General features: G+C 36.2%; 1 protein-coding gene across 2 annotated transcripts in view; it reads right to left on the bottom strand.

Moving 5' to 3' along the window:
- Positions 1 to 21902, bottom strand: part of USH2A (usherin) — a 386355-nt gene that overhangs the window by 287323 nt on the left and 77130 nt on the right. For both annotated transcript variants that reach the window (XM_071805984.1, XM_071805985.1), the window contains exons 15-20: positions 16660 to 16823; positions 11818 to 11976; positions 8952 to 9446; positions 6880 to 7152; positions 5216 to 5373; positions 3801 to 3945 (exon numbers count right to left, since the gene is read on the bottom strand). In XM_071805984.1, coding sequence (XP_071662085.1) covers positions 3801 to 3945; positions 5216 to 5373; positions 6880 to 7152; positions 8952 to 9446; positions 11818 to 11976; positions 16660 to 16823 — 1394 coding nt within the window. The remainder of the gene's footprint in view (positions 1 to 3800; positions 3946 to 5215; positions 5374 to 6879; positions 7153 to 8951; positions 9447 to 11817; positions 11977 to 16659; positions 16824 to 21902) is intronic.

The raw sequence follows: 21902 nt of genomic DNA, 5'->3' as shown, positions 1-21902 counted from the left end.
CCAAGGCTTTCACTAGCATGCGCACAATATTGTAGTGCATAAAAAGTATATAAAATATATATGGATTGTGAATTGTGCATTCTTAGGCATTTAAAATACTGATCAAAATAAGTATCAAATACTTTTTAATTAATTAAGTCTTTAAAAACTGTCTATGTAATTGTATCCGAACACCAAACTGAGGTTCTATTTGTGTCCAATCACCTTCTCTTTAAGTAATGAACATGAGTTGATTTTCTTCTTCCATTACCTTGACATGCTTGCTTTGATCTTTCATCCAAATACTGCACTACCATGTAACATTGATCTTCCAACACTTTTAGTATTCTCGGAGCTGGCATCAGGCATACCTGTGAAAGTCTTTTCATTCATCACACCTATTTTTCTTCCTGGTTTCATATGCATTTGTGATAGCTTCCACTCAGCTTTTTTTTTGTTATTCTGTTTTCTTTCCTTCCTCACTCCCTTCCTTCAAATTATTCTGGTTCAATTGTCTTCTTTTATTACCATTTACAAATATCGTAGCTTTGTATATTGGTGAGGAGATTTTTTTGCCGGTCTGACAAATATACAGCTGATTGTAGTTTTCTTTGACTCTCTTCCTGCAAAGATACTCACAAGATACCCTGGTACAGATGCCTATACTGATCGAGGCTAGAAGGGTTTGTTATGTTTGCTTTTGGATTATTTTAACCAATTTTAAGTTATACTCCAAAAGACTACTCATTGAAATACCAGCAAACTGTTTCTGATGCTCCTGCTCCCTTAGGTCTTATCCCTAAATTCTGTCCCTGACTGCAGAAATTTCTTTTAAATCCTCTCTCAAAAGCTCTTTCCTTCCTCAGCATTTATGTTTGTAATGATTTCATGCATTGTTTCTGTCCTTGTTTTTATTTGCTGTGTTATGTTTTATAAAAGATCAGGTTGCCAGAGAAAATGAAAAATTATATATTTTTAAATACTTTTTTTTTTGTAGCTAGTCTTCAAATTAACCTAAGGGATATGGGAAAAAAAAAAAAAAAAAAAAAGCTTAAAAATTATTTGAGACTTCTAGTGGCAAATTTTAGGAGACATTGGCAATTCCAAAAGCAAGCACCTTGCTAATAAACATCAGTTGGACACGTCAAAAATCACCATCATAAAGGTACCTATTGATTTAAATGCTCTGTGTGATAAATCAGTGTACTCCACACACGGAAGGAGTAGAGGTGGTTTTCCCTTATCCTTCTCAGGATGAGAGGAGAAGAATTAGTCTAATTTAGTATAAGCTGTAGCTCAACTTGGAACACAATTCGAAGCTCCTGGATTGTGTTACTATACAAGGGGACCATCATGCTGGAGCGCATTTCAGTCGAGACTTCCTCCAAAAAGCGCCCTTTGCCAGGGCATGAAGGGGGACTGGCATCCAGCCATGGAGGTTGCTTTTGTGCCAGGGAGACATTCCTTCACGAAAGAGAACTCCTCAACAGTCCTAGAAAGGCAATTTTAATTTCATTTTCCACCATTCAGCGACACAAAAGGATATTAATGGACTAAGACTTGATCATTTATTTTTACAAATGATGGGAATGGTTTCACCTAACTTTGTTCCAAGTTTGAACTCACTTTGATCTTAAAGCCATCACATATGTAGCGTTTCTTTTAAATTTTCTTTGGAAACACAGTTTTACAGACCTTTATGAAATGGAACATGCATCCATTAAAAAAACGCAAAAAAAAAAAAAGAAAAAACACAACCCGCATGGAGATTATTAAAAATTTTTCTCCAGAAATTAAAACTATGAATGATGAAAGATAAAATTGCGTGCAAAATTTAAGTGGTTTACTGTTTAGTTTGTAGAAATTCAAGACATTGCATTAACATGCTTTCAAACCATAAAAGGAACCCAAAACAAGACCGGTTTTTTATTATCAAGGCTTAAAACAGTAAGCAGGAAAAAGTTACACTGCAAAACAGCTAATATATTGGAATGTGTCTGTTATTCTATTTTGTATTCTCCTGTCTTCTCTAATGTGATAGGTCTCTAAGTATTAACACAACCACAGAGGAGATGGTCATAAACAAGCTGTCAGGCACAACTAAGCTACTGTTTCTGAATGTTTTAATAAATGTATAAATGCAAAGTTGGATCATTTGTAGCAATAAGGTTTGCCATTTAGGCCATATTTGTTTCCATGGTTATCAGCACAGACTGGAATGCTGCTCCTTGCATGGCTGTGTGGTACAGCATAAAGTCATACTCATACAAGTAGGAGGCTTTCTAGTTGGTCACCTTGAAATTTTAAGAGCTGGTAGTATAAGGAAAGAAAATAAATTTTGAAATCCACAATTCAGCAAGAGAGACAACTGACAGAGCAATCTTTGCCCACTGATACACAAAGGCAGTATGGTGAATCAAGGAACGAGTTATCCATCTTCCACTCAAGAACAAATGAAAAGGCAATTAAATAAAGAGACAAATGAAGAACAGAGGACACACTAGAGGTAATACCCCAACAGCCTAAACTCCAGTTCATGTATATAAAGCTTCCTATTTACTGGCTCTGGGCAACTCCTTATTCCCTGTCTGGAAACTCCCATACCTCTTTGTTGATTATGCAGAGGAACTTAGATGGAATTCAAGCAACTCAAGACAGCCCAGAGAACTTAGGAAAACATTCTGCACAGCAGAAATTTTCAGGGTTTTGTTTCTTATGGGAGACAAAATTACATAAGACAGGTAATTTCAAAGATCATTATCACAACATCTGCATGAGACCACCACAAACTGTTTAACTGAAAATGCTAATATTGTGAAAATAATTGATGTGTTTTAAATATCTATAAAAAAGCAAAACACAATGTGAAATAGTCAGCTCTCTGTAGGTGAGCACCAGCATGACGCATAGCATGGATTCTGAGCTTATATTTATAGTATTAAAGACGTGCATTAACTACCTTGTTCCAGGAATAAAGAGACTTGTGAAGCTGATTTTCCTAACAATTTTTCTCTCAAAACCCCCTTGATCCTCAGAAGTGAGTTCATGCCAGTCTTTTCTTCAAAGTAAATACAGGCTTTCTCCATCTCTGTTCCGTACTGATGCTTATTTTCTCCTAAATTTGTAGAAAGTTAGTAGCTTTGAAGTCCCTGACATGTGGTTGAAATTAACTCAAAGACTGACAATTTATTAAGGTGCACAATCACATATGTGCAGTTTCTTAAGCGTTGTTTCTGTAGGAAAGTGTATGTATACATATCTACAAAGCAAAATCTCATAAATCTCAGGGGCTAAATAAACAAATATTTTTGAAAAAGCAGACCCAAGGCATGTATGTTGCTTCCGATTTAGACACACAAACACACTATGTTCATATGTTAGAGTTTAAAACAAAAACAATGCAACTTCATGGGTTAAGCAAGGCATTGGCACACCATGTGCATTTTACGTCCCGTTATGTAAAAGTGACACACACTAAAAACAACAAATTAACAACTTAGCATTATAAATAAATGAATGTGTTCAGTCACATTTATGTACAGTAACCATTTAAATAAACATGAACATAAATATATACATGCATAACTTGTAATCGAGAGAGAAGTACACAAATCCTATTGCTGTAAGAGTGCAACCTTAAACCTTCATTGAAAACATTTTGGGTTTAATCCGTCAAGATAAACAAATAATAATTAAGCAAGTCACTTTGTATTAATACAACACCTACCCCTGTCACTGTGCATCAAACTATGATCATCTTAATGGTATTCATTAGTAAACTGCGTGTGAGCTTTGCACTTTGATACAGACTGTTTCCTTACCAGCTGCCAAGGTTTGCCCCATGCCTGGCTCACTGGTTACACAACCAATTTGATTGCAGAGAGTAACAGTAAAGTTGTACATCCCATAAGGTTTTAATCCCGTCACTACGTAGGATAGCTCATGAGCCTCAGAAATATGCAAAACCTGCAACGCAACCAGATTGGAAGACAACAGTTGGTTAATAATATTTTCATTCCTATTAATGGATGACATGTTCACTAATAAGAAACTTGTCTCTGAATTTGCAGATTCCTTCATTTAGAATACAGAAAAGCCTGCAAAGACCAACTGAGGGAGAGGATTATTTTGGAGAATCTGAACAAGATAGGATTTAGGTAATAATACTTCCCATCACACTGTTTTATGAGGCAATAAGCCAGTTCCTGAGTGGATAAATGAGGAAACAAAGTTATTGCCTCATAAAACTGTGTGGTGGTGCAGTTATCTCTACAAACAGTGCAGCTACAATCCAGATGACGAAGATGACACTATTAAGTGGTGACATCTGACCACCATTGAATGAGTGACATGATTAGCAGGCATTAGGAGGGAGGGGAATAACTATACCTACAGACATTTCAATCTGCTTCACTTAGAGCTATCAGAAAGAGTGGAACTGAGTCAACTGTTGTATTTCAGATATCTTCTTTATCAGATGTTTACTTAGATAAGAAGGCTTGCAAGCCTGTGACTAGAAGGAATTTACATTTACATATTGTTACAACAGCCCCAGGAGCAACAGTATCCTCTCTTCATAGACAAATAAATTGAGGTCCAATCTGTGGTAGCACTGAAGGACAAAATCTGCTCTGAAATGAGAAACACAATGGCAGAGCACAAGATCCACTCCCACATTCTGATTACCTCCTACCTTGCTAATTCTCAAGCTTTAGCTTACTACTACTGCCATGGTATTTGTTTGCCAAACCCAGTCACTCAAATTACGATAGTATTTTAAAATCATGTGTTTAGACTTTATTAAGTTTGTTTTCTGCTGTTTTAGGTTTCCCCACTTCAAAGACTGGTCCAAGGAAGGCAAGACTGGTGCAGAATGCAGATGAAAATGCAGATTCCTACAAAACAACATCGTTTTAAATTTATCACCAAATATAGCAACAATACAGAATCAGAACATGCAAAAATCAAGGCAATTTAAATGTTGTTGCTCAATCTCATCACTCTCAACTTTGAATCTCACCCACTACTGAAAACAAGTCAGCTCAGGAATACAACATAAAACCTGCAAGTAGTGTACAACATTACAGAGCACTCAAGATAAACTGATAGGTGAAAAAGTTAGATCAGATGATATCCAGCAACTCAGGGAAACAATTCATCACAATGACAAAGAGGACATCAGACTTTATTAATTCTATTATTACCAGTTAGAAAAAAATAAATGCAGCAATAATACCTGGGAAAATGGTGGCAAGAACCTTTGTTCTGTCATCAAACTGACACTGTATCCCATGACTTCTCCTCTTGCTAAATTATCTTCAGGTTTTTCCCATGACACATTGACAGAATATGGTGAAAGAGGGAATACTGATGGAGATGGCATGAACACTGGGGCTAAAATCAAATTAATAAAATAACATTCATAAAGTGACCAACATGTTTAATGCAAGCTTTCTCACTGTATTTGTAAAACACCATTTCAGACAGTCTTTTGGTTTTTTTAATTTTATTTTCAAGCCTAACAGGAATTTTCATATTATTTTCATAGCACATAAAAAATACCTCACCCATCATTCTCCTGTTTTCTACTTTGGCCATGAATGCAGAAGAAAACTCCACCTATGCCTTCAAAGAAATACTAATCAGCACTGATATCCTAACCCCTGCAGCAGGTAGGAAAGTACATACAAATGAAAAAGTCTTGAAAAAAACTTCATGCAACCTGGGAAAAAACTGATAAAAGCAAAAAGTGTTCAATACTTCAGCATCTTAAAAGCAATTTTGTTTGCTAGGCCAGTTTGAAATTAACATGTCTCTCACTTCTTACAAAACAGTTCCCTTGTCTTCCATAGCAAATCTGTAAAAGGATTGTTTGCACTGCAGTTAAATCCCCACCTGATTACTCTGTAATAATAGGACACCAACTCATAGCACTTCTGCTACATACAAACAACCATACTAATGGACCTCTTCCCAAATACAATTTAACACTTTTATAACATACTGTATTTAAGAACAGATAAGCACAAAGACTCATTTGAAAGGGGAATTAGTTTAGCCTGCTATTTTGCGGGAGCAAGTGACTGAGGACAAGATTTCCAAGCTAACAGCAAACAAAAGCATCAGTGATGTAACAGAGATATTTAATTGCAAAACAGAGGCTTTATAAGCCTAAAAATCCCTTAGATTTATAATGTAAACATAGAAATAAATATCTGTTGTTTCAAATAACAGGTTGTGGGAATCCCTTTTGAAAATCTGAACAGAAAGGTCATAAGAGCCCTTGCGAACTGGTTAAACTTTTGGAAAAAATGGCCCATATTATGACACTTGACCTCCATAAAAGCATATGAAAACTTTCAAGCACTGTATTCCTGAAAAGGTAACTCTCTCAAGTTCTTAAAAAAATAAATTAAAAAAAAAAAAAAAAAGAAATCTCTTTCTAAGCAATCAAAGCCTCAGTTCAGGAAAACTCCTTAGAACCTCCTCCGTGAATACATGTAACTTCTTGGACAACATTCTTTATTGACACCAACTGTTAATACACTTCTGACAAAACCAATACTTTTTCATGTATTCTCCCTTTAAAGAATATAAATAACAACAGGGAAAACAGTGGAGAATTCAAACACTGCTTGGTAGATTTTGCAGTCTTGTAGTTTTGAAATTTTGGTTTAATCGATAGGAATTATTCTCTTCAACAATATTATTTTGAGGTGAAGAACATGTTTTTGCTTAACATAATAAGTTCTGAGATAAACTGATCTATCTTTAATTAGTTAAAAAATGAGAAAAAATGAGAATTTGTCCCTATTTGAATAATCAGTAAGTACATTAAAATAAAAAGGCATTCTAATTTAGTTTTTCATTTCTATAAAACAAATTGAAAACATTACTTACCAGCCTCTCCTGTTCTTCCTGATATCCAGTCTGAAGATATGCTACCTGCCATGTTTACTGCTAGCACATAAAATTCATACTCTGTGAATGGCTCCAAATCGGTGACTGTGGTACTGGTTTGTGGTGGAGCCAGGGCATTTTCATTAGGAGACTCCATAACTGGTTGAGGACTGAACCATCCGCTGCTTTGGAAAATACGAATTTCAGGAAGAAGAAAGTTTCCAGCTTGTTTTAATTTTTTTCTCATGTAAAGTTCATATCTTATAATTATGCCTAGAGAAAATTGAGCCAGAAAAAATAGTGCATTTAAACACTTTCCAGAGTTTTTCTAAAATACCAACACCAATATATTTAATGAGTTAACAAACAATCAATCAACCAACATCACAGAAAATATAGTATAAGAAGCTTTCCTAGTTTCTGCTATTTCCATCCAAATGTTCACTTTGGTATTTCTTGCATTACCCTATTTTCCCTTCCATGCAGTTTCAGGATCTGAAAGCAAATGGCTAGATTGCAGTGTGAGTTCTACCAGCCTCACTGGAAGATTATATCTTACCGAATGTCAACTGGAAATTACTTCAGGCCTCTAATTTTCAAAAGGTGTGGATTTGGGGTTTTGGTTGGTTGGTTGGTTTGTTTTTGGTTTTGGTTTTTGTTTGGTTGGTTTTGATTTTGCTTTTGTTTTGCATAACGGGTAAAGAATCCTTAAGTGACAGTCTAACGCTAACCTTTCAGAAGATACTACTGGAGAGGAGATGTGTGTGTATGAGTTTTCCACCAATGTAAACCTATTCCATATGCAGGAAGGTCTCAGTACTTTGGAAAAAAAAAAATCACTATTATGCTATTAAGTGATACATGATCTAGGTTGAATCATGAAAGCAATTTAACTGTAGAAATAGACTGTAAGAAAGCTGACTGGAGATTTCCCAAATGGAAAAGATGAGAGACACAGTAAAGCCCGGAGTTAATGACCATTTGGGCCTGTATTCATGCACAGAACTAGAGAGGTTGCCTGGGAGAAACAGTTTCTCTGTTTGTCCTTGTAAAGACCAGGAAATCTGACCAGATTCTTTTTTTTAATAATAAAATTTATTAAAAGTTATTAAAAAAAAAAGAAAAACCACACAAATCAAAAACCAAAACCAACCAAACAAACACAAGACTATTGCTTAAACCTTCCTGTGCTAGCAATATTGTAAGGAATATATGCTACAGGCTGAGACACAAGTGCTATTAGCAAATATCACAACCTGCACTATAGGAACTACCCCTCTAAATACATATAAGCATTCTTGTGTGGGCATTCCTCCTGTCTAATCTGATACTAGTTGTCAAATGAGATGTTCGAAGAGAAAGGTGAGCTCCCCATAGACAGAGACTCATTTTGTGAACAGATCAAAATGCTTGCTTGCGCATACACAAATATTTGTGCATGTAAGTGCAAGTTCACAAAGCTCCACTGCATATAAACTAAATGATACAGTGTTCAATAGTAAAATCTGTGGCATCACAGAAGTATCCTACAACAGCTGTGTTCTCAGTCTCAAAAATCTAAAATATTATTACACAAGTTAGACCAGCAACTCCTGGCAATCATCTAATCCCTAACAAAGTTATACTGGTAATAGAATTAGTTACTATACATGACGGATGGCTTTAAAAACAGACTTCTCTGTTAATTCTTACAATTTTTTCCATAACTGTTATCCGTTTATTTATTCTTTGTAAGGCAATATCACCACATCTGTCTGAACTAGGCGATTTGGCAAATTAGGAAAAAATTAACTTTACTCTAAATGTTTAATTATAAATGTGATTTTTGCTGCAGCAGATGCCACTAAAGGCTAAATTATGGACCAAACACATTCAGTTGAAGTTCTGGACTCCAACAGAATAAAACGCAGACTCTGAAGATACATTTAGTGGCAGACGGGCAAATTCAGGCAAATCCCTTACTTAATTCTCAGCTCATGTTGCACTGGTAAGTATATTCTAACCAGATTTGAGGAAATGCTCTTGCTTCTTGGCAATACCTTTGACTTACAAAAGTAAATACAATGTCTTACCATTTGGTTTCTCGGGTGGTGACCATTCCACAGTCAGTTCTGTAGAGCTGATAGTTTCTATCAACGGTGGGCGTAGCTCTTCTGGAGGTGCTTGTGCAGTAATTACTGTTACTGGCTGGCTCTTTAAGCAGCCTCCACTTGTACAAGCTTGCACAGAAAAAACATATTTTGTAAATGGAATGAGATTCCAAAGAATTGCTGACGTTTTCAAGCCTTCATACTGACCACAAGGCTGAAGATCAACAAAGTTAGTACATGTCAAAATGTATTTCTCTATGGGCCCAGAGTCATTGGAGAGGCTTGTCCAGTGAAGTAAAACAGAGCGGTGACTAACAGGAAAGACAGGATTTAAATGCAAGCTTCCTGTAGGAATCCCAGATTTTGTTCTGTACATCACTGAAGCACTTCTAGTCAAACCATGAACATTGCTGGCTTGGACGTAATAGGAATAGAAGGTATATGGGGATAACATGGTATCAGTGAAGGTCTGAACACCTAAAACAAAAAGGTAAGAAGATAATTTTATCAGTCTAACATGTTAAAAATAATCTTAATTCGACTGAAGTCTTTCCAGTCCCAATTGCAGACATAAGATATTTATGCCCATTTACATGTTCTTCTTGAGATCATTATTAACACTGTAACCTTTCAAATTTATTTTTTTTCCTTTTAGACAGGGGAAAGCCCTCTCCTTTTCCCTCTGTTGTCTTCCACTATACATTGGCATAATTGGAGAAATAATTTTTCCACTGTATTTCTCCCAGTACCTGCTTTCATGATGGACAAGATTAATACAACTATCTTCTTGTTCCTCCTTTGCTCAAAAATAGTTTTTTTCAAATGTAAATCTGTATCAATATTAGTGGACTTGCTTTAGAAAAAGAAAAGCAAACCATTCTGTAGATTTTCACACCTTATTCATTTCACAGTGGAAGACATTCACTTTCACTTCCTCACTTCTAAAATAGTGCTTAGTAGTTCATTTGTAAAGCATTTGATTTTGCATGAAAAGTGAAACAGAAGTGCAAATAAGTATTAAAAAGGTATATCTAAAGCCTATATTTACCTTCCTCATCCCTATCTTTTTAGCAGCCATGACCATGAATAGCTCCTGTGCACATGCCAGAAGCAGTGACACATCTTAGTCATCACAGCACAATATAAATTTATGTACAACCATACCATCATACATTTCTTTGTCTTAAAAAATAGGAAACATTGAGTAATGTAGTACATTTGAGAGCACAGATAGTATGAAACTTTTCCAAAGCAAAAGGAGAGGACACAGCTATTTCTACCTGTTCTCTGGATGTTTGCCCTGGCAAGGCAGCCCTAAGTACAACTTGAAGAAGAGGATCACAAAACTATTAGTATTGCTAGATCACAAAATTATTAGTATTGCTAGATATTCAACCCTTGACATTGTAGCACTGTGCTGGGTCAGCCAAGATAGGTATTATGTTCACAAGTGGCTGGGGGTTGACACAGCCAGGGCAGCTGACCCAAAACTAGCCAAAGGGGTATTCCATCCTGTACAGGGTCACGTTCAGTTATAAATGGGGAGTTGGACAGGGGAAATCTCTTTGTTTCTTGCTGCTGCTGGAAGTAGGCTGGTCCAGAACACTCTCAGCTCTCTTTGGGACATGTGGTTCAGTACTACTGTATTTCGGGCATGAGCCACTGTCTGTGACTGCAGAGGAGGCTTTTGGTGCAGGCTGCTTCCATTATTGTTATTGTTAATTTGTTAGGGTTTTGGGGGGATTGGTTTTTTGCCTTTGTTGTTTTTTTTTTTTTTTCTCTGCTCTGTTAAACTGTTCTCATCCCAACCCAAGAGTTTTCCCTTTTGTTTCCTGATTCTCCTCCCCATCCCACCAGGGGCAGGGAAGAGGTGAGAGAGCAGATTTAGTTGCTGGCTGGGGTCAGGAGCTGGGGCCAAACAACAGTCCTTTTTGGTGAGCCAGATGGGAGACGTAAAAGGTTCGGTGCATTCCAAAGTATCTGTGCTTCCACTGAACAATAGTATATTTTTTTTTACTCCAGGGTATGTGTCAATAATTAGAAAGACTCAACTTCTGCAAAATGTTAATGCTGCATTGGTATGAACATGCAACAAGGAAGCTGCTAGAACAGAAATTAAACCTTACTGGTATTAAACCATATTTGTCTCCTTAAAAACAAACAACATACTAGTGTGCTGTATATACATAAATCCAAGATCCAAATCCACCTCCTTTTGTTTGAGAAGAGGAACAACAGTAGCACAAAATAGCCTTTCCAGCTAGGACAGAATGCCAAATCCTTGAGGATTGCCTTCTGCGGATCCCTTTGCAAGCCTCAACATGAGAGAAGTGATGCTGCTAAAGGGAAATCAAGAGCTACACTGATAGCTTAACAGAAGGTGCTAAAAGTTAGAGACCACAAAAAGCTTTCCTAATCTGTTAACAGTTTAAAACCAGGAGGATGAAAAAAGGGAGTTTAAGCACATTATGGTCTCTTCCATTCACCCTAATTCTTTCTCTGGGACGTCTTGTAGATTTTGGATCCTATATATATTTGCAGGGAATACTTTTGGTGAGTAAATTCAGGTTTTTCAGATTAAAGAGTTAAAAATTATCAGCCATTTTGGGTGACTCAGTTTGCCAGATTTTAGACCAGAGTAGTCCTTTCTTTCAAACAAAATTAATAACACAGAACAGTAACTCATTAAAATAAAACAGAATAATGTGTTCAAAATGACAGAAAATTATAATGACAGAAATGAGAAATAATTAAGAAAAATTGCAGATGTTATATATACATATATATGTATATATATACACATGCACAAAGGCAAAACTTTTTATATCATCTTCCTATAAATACTTACTATAAGGGTAGTAGTCTTCTATTGTATAAATTTCAGCCTCATCCCTATACAGCTGGTAAGTAAGCCTGTTAGAATTTGGAGAGTCAGGGGAACTCCATGAAAGACTGATAACAGACGAATTGAAAACTTCTCCTGTAGGAGGCGGCTGCTGGAATGGAGCTAAAACATACACAAAACCACAGGATGTGAGAATGAATGTAATCATAATCACACAAATTAAAATAAAAATGCAAAGAAACTGCTAAGTTTTCTTCAAGAAAAAACATCAAGTAAATATACAGTCACTCAACTAACATATTAATAAATTGATCCATCCAAACATTCTCCAGCAAAGCTTTTTATCCAAGTATGTGAAAGAAATTTATGCATTTAAACAAATTACAAATAAACTTAATCATTCTTTCCCCCTCAAATTAAAGTACATACACAACAGTTTCCCAAACACTTTGTTGTTGTTAATGTATTTCAACATCTCTATAAAACAGGAACATGTTTATCCGGCCACATTATTGAAGTCGATAGTTCAATTATACTTTATTTTTTCCAGAGGATTCAATCCATTTTAGCACAGGGCAGGCATAACTTCCTCTAATAGAATAGAAATGGAAAGTCCAACTAACTACAAATTTCACTCAAGTATTACAATAACCCTATTTAATTAAATGACAAAAAACATAAAGGGGCAAATTTGGAAGGTTATTTAGGCAATTCACTTCCATTTGTTTCCAATAAAATATAAATCAATGAAAGCGAGGTATCTAAGTTTTTAAGAAATCAGCTTGAGATTCTTATTTACCAAAATACTACTCTGCTATCACCTCCATTAACTGGAAAAAGTGCTACTTAATCGCACTGGTATCAATAAAGAGAAAAGTTCACAAGCTGAAAGTCTCACTTTTTCAAAAAGAACAGCTCAAAATCCCTCCTATCACTCTTTGGTAATCCAACTGTATGATCGTGATCCTTTCTAAGATAATTTGCTGTTACCCAGAAATCAAACTTTACGTGCATAGATAGAAACATCAACATATATACACATACACATAAACATACTGTTTTACAGTTCGACTCCATGATCTTAAAGGTATTAATACACGATTCTCTGATAGTACAGAATCCTGGCACAGGACAAAGCTGCTTTGTTTTGGCCACTAGTGACTGCTATAGCTTGACTCAAAGGTAGACTGTGCCATCCCCTACTGTCTTTACCAAGGGAGGGAAAACCAGGGGAGCACAGATCTAAAGGAAAATATTTTGCTCCAGGGATTAGAATAGTCAAGCGCAGTACAGAAATCTAAATATGGAGTAAGCTACGAAGAGCTGGATCCAGAACCACCCAATAAGCTTTTCTCCCTTACATTAAGCATTATGGGCAAATATCAAAATTAGGAGCATCCAGCATGGCATTGCCAGCCAGGCAAGGGAGGTGATTGTCCTGCTCTGCTCTGCACCAGTGTGGCCTCACCTGGAGTTCTGTGTGCAGTTCTGGGTACCGCAGGATAAAAAGGAATATAAAGCTGCTTGAGAGTGTCCAGAAGAGGGCTACAAAGTTCTTGAAAAGTTCGGAGGGGAAGCTTTATGCGGAGTGGCTAAAGTCACTTGGTTTGTTCAGCCTGGACAAGAGGAGACCTAATCACAGTCTACAGCTTCCTCACAAGAGGAGGAAGAAGGTTAGGAGCCGATCTCTTATCTTTAGCAAGCAATAACAGAACCTGAGGGAATGGCAGGAAGATGTGCCAGGGGAGGTTCAGGTTGGACATTAGCAAAAGATTCTTCACCCAGAGGGTGGTGGACACTGGAACAGGCTCCCCAGGGAGGTGTCATGGCCCCAAGCCTGACAGTGTTCAAGAAGAGACTGGACAACACCCTCAGACACATGGTGTGAACTGTGGGGTTGTCACATGCAGAGACAGGAGCTGGACTCAATGATCCTTGTGGGTCCTTCCAACTCAGGACATTCTATCATTCTATGATGACTATCATCATCTTTATCACGTGGATATTTCCTTAATATACACAATTCACCAAATTTTATTATAAGTATCTGTTCAGCCAACCTAACAGGAGACAAGAAGTGAAGAGTGAAATTGCAGACAGAAAGCAACAGTGAGGACCTCAAACCACAAAAGTGATAGATGTAGTGAGTTATACAAACAGTGGGTCACATAACATTTTGGCTTTTAATACAAATCTGAAATGTGATTTGAAGCTCTTTTAGCATAAGATAATGAAAAGCCCTGTTCCTACTGCAGTCTTTCAGCCAAGAAATAGCAGAAAATACAGTGCGCTTCTAAAAGATGAATCCAATTTCAAGTCACAGTCAACTTCAAATTGGATCCATCTTCTTGAAACACCCTGCATTTCTAGAATTCATTGGATTGGACAGCACACAATCATCATCTCCCATTAGAAAGCACAGATTGTTGCATTGCCAGTCTAGAGCTTTTGAATTCAGCTGAGTTTGGAAGTAAATCTACACTACAGGAGTTTGAGAATCTAGGGAAATAAGTGCTCCTAAATCCCTCTGGCATCTTTGAAAGTTTCTCTCCAGGTAATACATGATTACAAGACCTGAGCAATCATACAAATTCACCAGCCTAACCTTCACACTCCATTCTGAGTCTCACACTATTGCATATTGCTCTCATTTGTTTGTTGTTTCACATTTTAGATGTGTAAGCAAAGTACAGAATCACAGAAACACAGAATGTTAGGGATTGGAAGGGACCTCAAAAGATCATCTAGCCCAATCCCCCTGCTAGAGCAGAAACACTTAGATGAGGCTACAGTATTTCAGATTTTTATGCAGCATCTAAGACATAGTTGGTCTGAAAAACTGAAAATAGGTCTTCTCCTTAAAGAAGGTTAGTTGGACAGTGACAGCAACTTACATTTGCTTCCCTTGGCAAAGACTTATAACCAGTAATAGTATGTGTCAACAAAATACTGTTCTGCAAGGAAAATAACCACAAATATCAAGCCAGGTAAAGCTTCATATCTGTGCAACAAGTTAAAATATTTTGGTACGAATAACAAAAAGACTGCAATTGCTATATCATCTATGTCCAGAAGAGGACTCCGCTTGTCATTTAGAATACTGCTTGATGTATTTTTTTCTCACTAAAATCTATGATATTATTTATCTATGTCATATTATTATTAATCAATTTTATAGTTGAATTGCCATTGACCTTTATCCAATGTATATACCAACATAAATAAGCAGGTTGGTTTATATTTGCAAAGCACTTCTAAGATGAACAGCATCATAAAAGTGCCATGTATTATTATCATTATACATTCAGTTGAAACATTCTACATTTTTTAAAGAATCAACTAGCCAATCAACTGTTTGCACAACGAAGAGATACTATGCCTTTACAGAAGAGCACAGGGAAAAACAAAACAAAACTGTATCTAAACACTTCCAAACTTTGAGGGAAAAAAATAATGTTCGGAAACAAATCAGTCTCTTCATTCTACCCCATTTTTAGCATTGTGCATTCTGCATTGCATATTATTTGAAATTTAAACCAATTTACAATGAAATACAAACTGAAATTAACATGTGAGCTGCCTGTCCTTGTAAAGAAACTCTTCATGCACATACATTTTCTGCTTACAAATTTAATTTGTGTGCATATCATAATGATGAACGTCACATAAATATCTATGCAAAATATACAAAGAAATATGTTACTGAAGGATGATCCAGAATCATACTCCAGAGATCAGTTGAGAACATCTGACCCTGTTGTTGCATGACACATGGCTACCTGAGCTGACCCTCACAGTAGCATCAGCCTAGCCATTATTTATTAGGTCTGCTGACAGAAATGATCAATTAGCATCTGCAGGGTCCCTCAGTGACTGGTTGCATGACTTCCGAGACTGGGCCATTAACTGCATATGGCAGTAAGGTGTGTCACAGAAACATAATGCAACTTTTTCAGAACTAGCTGAGGTCCTACCCACACAGTTCGACATTGTGTGGTATGGAGTCCTCAAAGCCCGTTTCTGAACATTGAACTGAAGCCAACTTAAACATTTAATTTTCTTTTAACATATAATATTTTTCCTCTCCTTCTGTAAAATCCCTGCCAGCTTAGAGACCATGAAGTGGTGAGCAAATCTGTATATTTAGTTTTCACTACTTATGACACGAACAAAGGCTGAAACTGTGCCATCTCTTCATATTCAGACTCATTGCCATGGCAGAAGTGCAGATGTTCCATTGCAATGTGTTTCATTACAATTCATGATCTGACCATCAACATAGCTGCAGGCCCATCTCACACATATCAATTTCTGACTTTCTGTTACACTGCATCACATATTTTCCCAAACTGACTGAAAAAAAGTCCCAGGATAAGGAACGCAAAGCTACGTCGTACTGAAGAGCAGATTTTGAATTAACCCCAGGAGCAAAACTGCAACAGACCTTCTGAAGACAGGTCTTCAGCCTCCTGTCAACAGCAGGAAAGTGTGCTAAGCTCTAAGTTGTACAAATACTGCTGCATTCCGGTGACGAGAAGGTGAACTCTGCATTGGTCACTATGAAGAACATAGTGGGAAGTCCAAAGGACCTATAGACCATTACTTCTCCCCTGGGTTGGACTGCAAGCACAAGTTGCACGTAGGACACAAAGCATTCTGCATACCTCTCTAGAAAACACTCCTCACGCAGACATCAGGAACCAGAAATATGGGGAGAGAAGAAAAAAGTCAAACCCAGTTTTAGTACTGCTGACCTAATTTAATACTCACTAAATCTATTCTTTTTTAAAAAAAAGAGCAACATTCATTTGAAAGGCACGCTTTCAAGGCCTAACATCCACTTACTTTTACTGCAGCCAAATAGGTTGTGGACATCCAAATTACTAGCATTGGGAACACAGTTGTCACATTTCAAGCCAGTTACAAATTGTTTACAAACACACTGTCCAGTAACAAGATGACAAGTCCCAGTAATGGCTCCTGCAGGATGACAATTACAGTGCTGACATCTACAAACAAAAACAAATCAAGGAAGTGATCAAAACACATTAACACTCTGGTTACGCACAGTAGGGTTTTGTTTAAAAGATTCTTCGCTAACACAATTAAAAAATCGTAAACAGTTCAGTAGCCAGAGACACAGTAGAAAATTTATTAGCCTGATAAAAAAAAAAAAAACTTACAAAAAAGGTGTCCATTATAAAAATAAACATTAACATTTCAGTGCCAGAATAACATTCTAATTTAGACTAAAACTACTTGAAATTAAAGAGCTTTTATATATATGGATCCATACACAAAATGGATAATAATGTTAAGTAATAACCACTTCATGCACTCAGTCCTGCAACGCTTACACAACCTTTCTTGCAGAGCTTTAGAGTTCAGTGATATATGTGTAAGTGATTTCATAGGTTTCTGCACAAAATATGCAACATTCCAACTTACAGGAAACTAGGCTTTTGTTGAAAAATAAATCAATTAATAATTTCTTGTCCACAAAGGCAACTTGGACTTGAAAACAAAACAAAAAAAAACCCACATGCTGCGAATAAAGGAGACTGAATGTAGACAAAAAATGGGAGAAAAAAATCCTGAGATTAAAGCAGTGACAGGAAACAGCAGAAATATGTATATAATAACAGAAAGCACAGCTTCTTCACAGCCTGAGGGACAAAATTACTAAAAATAATATTTAATTAATTGTGTAAATTAAATTGTTTTTTATTTAAAAAGAACAATAAAAAATAAAAGCATTGGTATCACACAAATGCCACATTTCAGTTCTGTAAATCTCTTTGGCATCAGTAGAGTACTTTCAGGATTAATTTATGCTTCAGTTTTTGCATGTGAAACCTCTCATGCTCAACTTGTTTTTCACTTGATATACTGTTTTCCCACTGACATTCATTTAGACTAGGGATACCAATGTCAGATTATGCAAATATTCAAAGACTTAGAACATCTCAGAAGTTAAGCAAAGCAATTGTTTCCTTACTGTAAATACTGTTATGCTACCCATTGCAATACAGACTGCCATTAGTTGTCATAACAGAAAGTCAACAATGGCAAATAAAACCTTGCACTTTAGATTCTACTTTCAATACATTTTAATTGCTGCAGGCTAAGTTTTCAAAAACTATGCACTGGGAGAAATGTGGGACTGTACAGTGCAGCTAAAACACACTGGGAAATCTCCACTTCACTCCCCCTGCCCTGAGCTGGAAAAATCCCATTTTCAGGTATAGGTAACATCAGCCTGCAGGGAATCTTAAATTACTCCAGATGCCAGGTCTCGAGAAGATGAGGCATAAAAAGACCTTGGAGGAGGCCAAGGGAGAGACAGTCATTCCATGTCCCCTTTGTTCGGTTAACCCTAAGACTAGACAAGACCTGATTTATATTTGGCTGATATTTTCTCGGCCACTTTCACCAGAACCTTCACACAAGTTATTTTGCCATTTTCCCAGTCATCACCATCACCTTGGTCTATCTCTTTCTGACTACATGAAGGCAGAAATAAAAGTGAGTTCTGTTATGTTTTAAGTATCAGCTTTTTAAGGCAAGGGAGAGAGGAGGGGAGAGTGGAAACTGTTTTCACATTAGGACACTAAAATTCAGGTCAATAATCAGTGAAAGAGACATTAAATGTGACAGATTTTTAAACAAGTTTAAGAAAACTTTTCACATACATTTTCTGCCCATCACAGAGCTCTCTCTATTAAAGTTCCTTTACTCCACACAGCAGCTCATGCTGTGTGATCTCTTGGGTAATCATTCAACACCCTTAAAAAGGCTGATAAAAGCCAAAGCTGCAAAATAAGCTGCAAATTTGTTTTATGGACTAATATCCTTGTGGGAATAAATAAAATACATCCTCTCTTGGAAACTATACTGTAGTTTGCTCTCTTTTATAGTCAAGAGAAAAGGGCAATTTTTTCAAACTGTATTAAGTCTTTTCATCTGTAGACAGTGCATCCAAATCCTCCTTCAAATAGAGGTTTTGTTTAGACTATTTAAATGTCATGACTGGAGAAAATGGCTTAGTTAGAGAAAGAAAAAAAGAAAAAAAAAAAGATAGAATTATTTGCTCAGTAAGACAGTACTTTATTATTTCCTAATTTCACTACATGATATTTAGTACATATTTAGTTGAGGGGGAGGGTTATCAACAAAAGTGCCTCAATAGATAAACAGTAAAAGACAAACTTGTCTTACTGCCCCTGTATATTATTGTAACTCTTATAAATATGGGTCCCCTGAGCATTCCAGTTTTTATTCTCGTTTACACATGAGACAATCAAACTCACATACACATACAGTCACAGTAATAGTTCTCAGTACCTGGCAGGGTGGGGCTGATTCTTTCTCCTCCAAGTAGTTGCATTTTATTCTAGGAAAGGTGGAGGCTCCCTGCCTCCATCTATACTAAATGAGGATCCTGAGCATCCAAACAATAGCACACATCGTTGTATTCTGTTCCACAGGATTATACATTATATTTGTGTAATCACATGCATCATTTTCTTAAACTGAAGAACACTAGAACTGGTTTTGTTGTTATGCATAGTTCGTGCTTTTCAGTCAGGATTAAGGATTCCATCAATTAAGGATTTTTTTTAAATAACTAATTCTTTGAAACTTTCAATCATGTAAAATATTTTCAGTATTTCTGATAAATGCTACTTCTTCAAGATACTCTGATTCAAACATCTTGGAGTTTTATTAAAACAGAATTATATATAATCAAGGAAAACAGACTTTTTAAAACATGGAAAAAGAAACGTCAGGCCAAGATGAATTGCAATATTGATTTTGTGAGGATAAATGGGTTTTGTAATATTAATATAGAGAAACCTTTATTACATTGACTCTCTAGGTGCAGTTAGAACCTCTCCAGCAATCTGTTTAAAATCTTCATTTTTCATCCTTATGGGAAAACCTCACTTGCTAAATGGATTTCATAAACAGTAATCTGTCAAGATATATATATATAGATAAACAATTTGTGATGTTCATTGACCAGTTCATTGTAGTAAACAATACAGAGGTAAAGTATTTCAAATGTGTACTGATGCCCACAACCATTACAGATCCGTTCAGATCACTGCAAATATCAAATATCTCTTATTCTTTAGTTACCAAGGAAATTTTCCTGCTTCATTAGCTGAAATGCATTTAAAAATGTGTTCATGTTTTATCTCAAAAACATCATAAAACAAATCAGCTCACACGTACATTCCTCAAAGTGGGAGAATTTTAAAACCTCACAGTCTTTGTGTGGCACAACTTTTGCTTTTTCTCTGCTTTGTGCCAAGACAGATACATCTTTGCCACTGCAGACAGCTCATACACTTTTCATTCTCTAACCACAGCATCATTTAAAAGACCCCTGGAACAAGGGCGGTTTAAATGACACTGCAACTTTACAAAGCAAGAAGCAGCACATTATTCTTTTTAAGAATATATTAACAGTTAAAGAAATGGGTTAAAAAAGATTAACAAATAAAGACCTGGATCATCATTTTCTGTGGATAAACATTTCTGCCTGAGGAACAGAGATGCATTGCACGAGTAGATGCTAACCAAATGGAAGTCAAGCATATGCAACACAACTTAATCATGTTAATGTACTACCAGAGCCATCTTCAATACTGTCATGAGGATTAACTAGTATTAAGGCATTAAAGCCAACCCTGATTCAAATTCCAGAATGGTAAAAACTTTCCATCTTTACAACAAGATCTGGATCTAGATAACTCTAGATATTTACATACATTGAATTTCAGAAGATATCTCAAAATGCAGGTAATTGAAGGCCAATATCTACTTCAGAAAAGCTATTGCTTAACACAGACAAAACTCTCCATCAGCTGCTAAAACTGAGAGGGTGTGAAGGAGGGACAGAAAAAAAATCTATTCCAAGTAACGAAAAAAAAAACCTATCATTAATAATATGGAAAAATATATTTAAAAGTGAAATTTAATATTACATAGATTTTATTGCTTGCAATTAGAAATGACAGGAAGTGAAAATAGGAAGTCCTTATTCCTACAGATTACTATGTCCATTAGCAGATGCCTCTGTGACCCTCAACGATAAAAAACTAATTTAAAAAATCTCCTGATGAGTGACAGCAACATAAAAGTTAAAGTGAAAAATCTGCAGAATAATGTCAAATATATGCAAGATGACGCTGATAATCACTGCCTAAAAGTACATCTACCCTGCAGTAGCTGGAGGAAAGGAGCACAGGGAGGAGAATGTTGTACAGACTTTGTTTCTGTGGGTTTTTGTTGTTGCTATTGTTTGTTTGTTTGTTTTAAAAAAGCAAAAATACTACATACAACAAAACAATTTAACAGCATTGGTCTGCATGAGAATACAATAGCATTAGTGCTGTGCAAATCTTATTGGACAATATTCAAAAGGAAATTGAGATTGTAGGGATTAAGCAAGAAAGATGATCCTGGAAAAGAAATACAGAGTAATAGTTGGAATAACAATGCACTCACCACCTATAGTAAGTTTTTCCCTTTACATTCCAGGGATATATCCATATAATTTCAGTGTACATAGAGGCCTCAGGCTACATTAGATAAACAATTTACCCTGTGGCACATAACTAAGTGCTGAAGCAGAATACACTGCTTCAGAAAAACAGATTTTTTAAGAGAAAAGGTGTTGTGAGTATTTCAACTGCTGCTGCAAAATGAAATTTGGAAAGACAGGGATATCTAATTTCTTACATACTTTTTCTCCATTAAAATGTCTTCCTGAGGTCTTGAAAAGCATTCACTGCTTATAAGAAAGGTACATTACCTGCATTTTAATAATCAACGATTACAGCTCAGAAACCCACACATATTACTGAAGATGCAGAGGAAATGGAGAGAAACAACTACCAAATAGTTACAACATTAGACAGCATTAGCATTATACAGCTTTCATGCTGTTTCTACTTCAATCTGTGGCAAAACTTCTATTTCCTTCAGCTCATGGGAGCAGAGAGGGTTGTATAACGTACCACACGTAAATCAGAGTGCACACATGAATGCAAAAAAGGATTTATCTAACTAGAGCACAT

Source organism: Patagioenas fasciata, chromosome 3 (assembly GCF_037038585.1).
Source record: "Patagioenas fasciata isolate bPatFas1 chromosome 3, bPatFas1.hap1, whole genome shotgun sequence".
NCBI classification, from domain to species: Eukaryota; Metazoa; Chordata; class Aves; order Columbiformes; family Columbidae; genus Patagioenas; species Patagioenas fasciata.
This window is presented reverse-complemented; position numbering and strand designations above follow the sequence as displayed.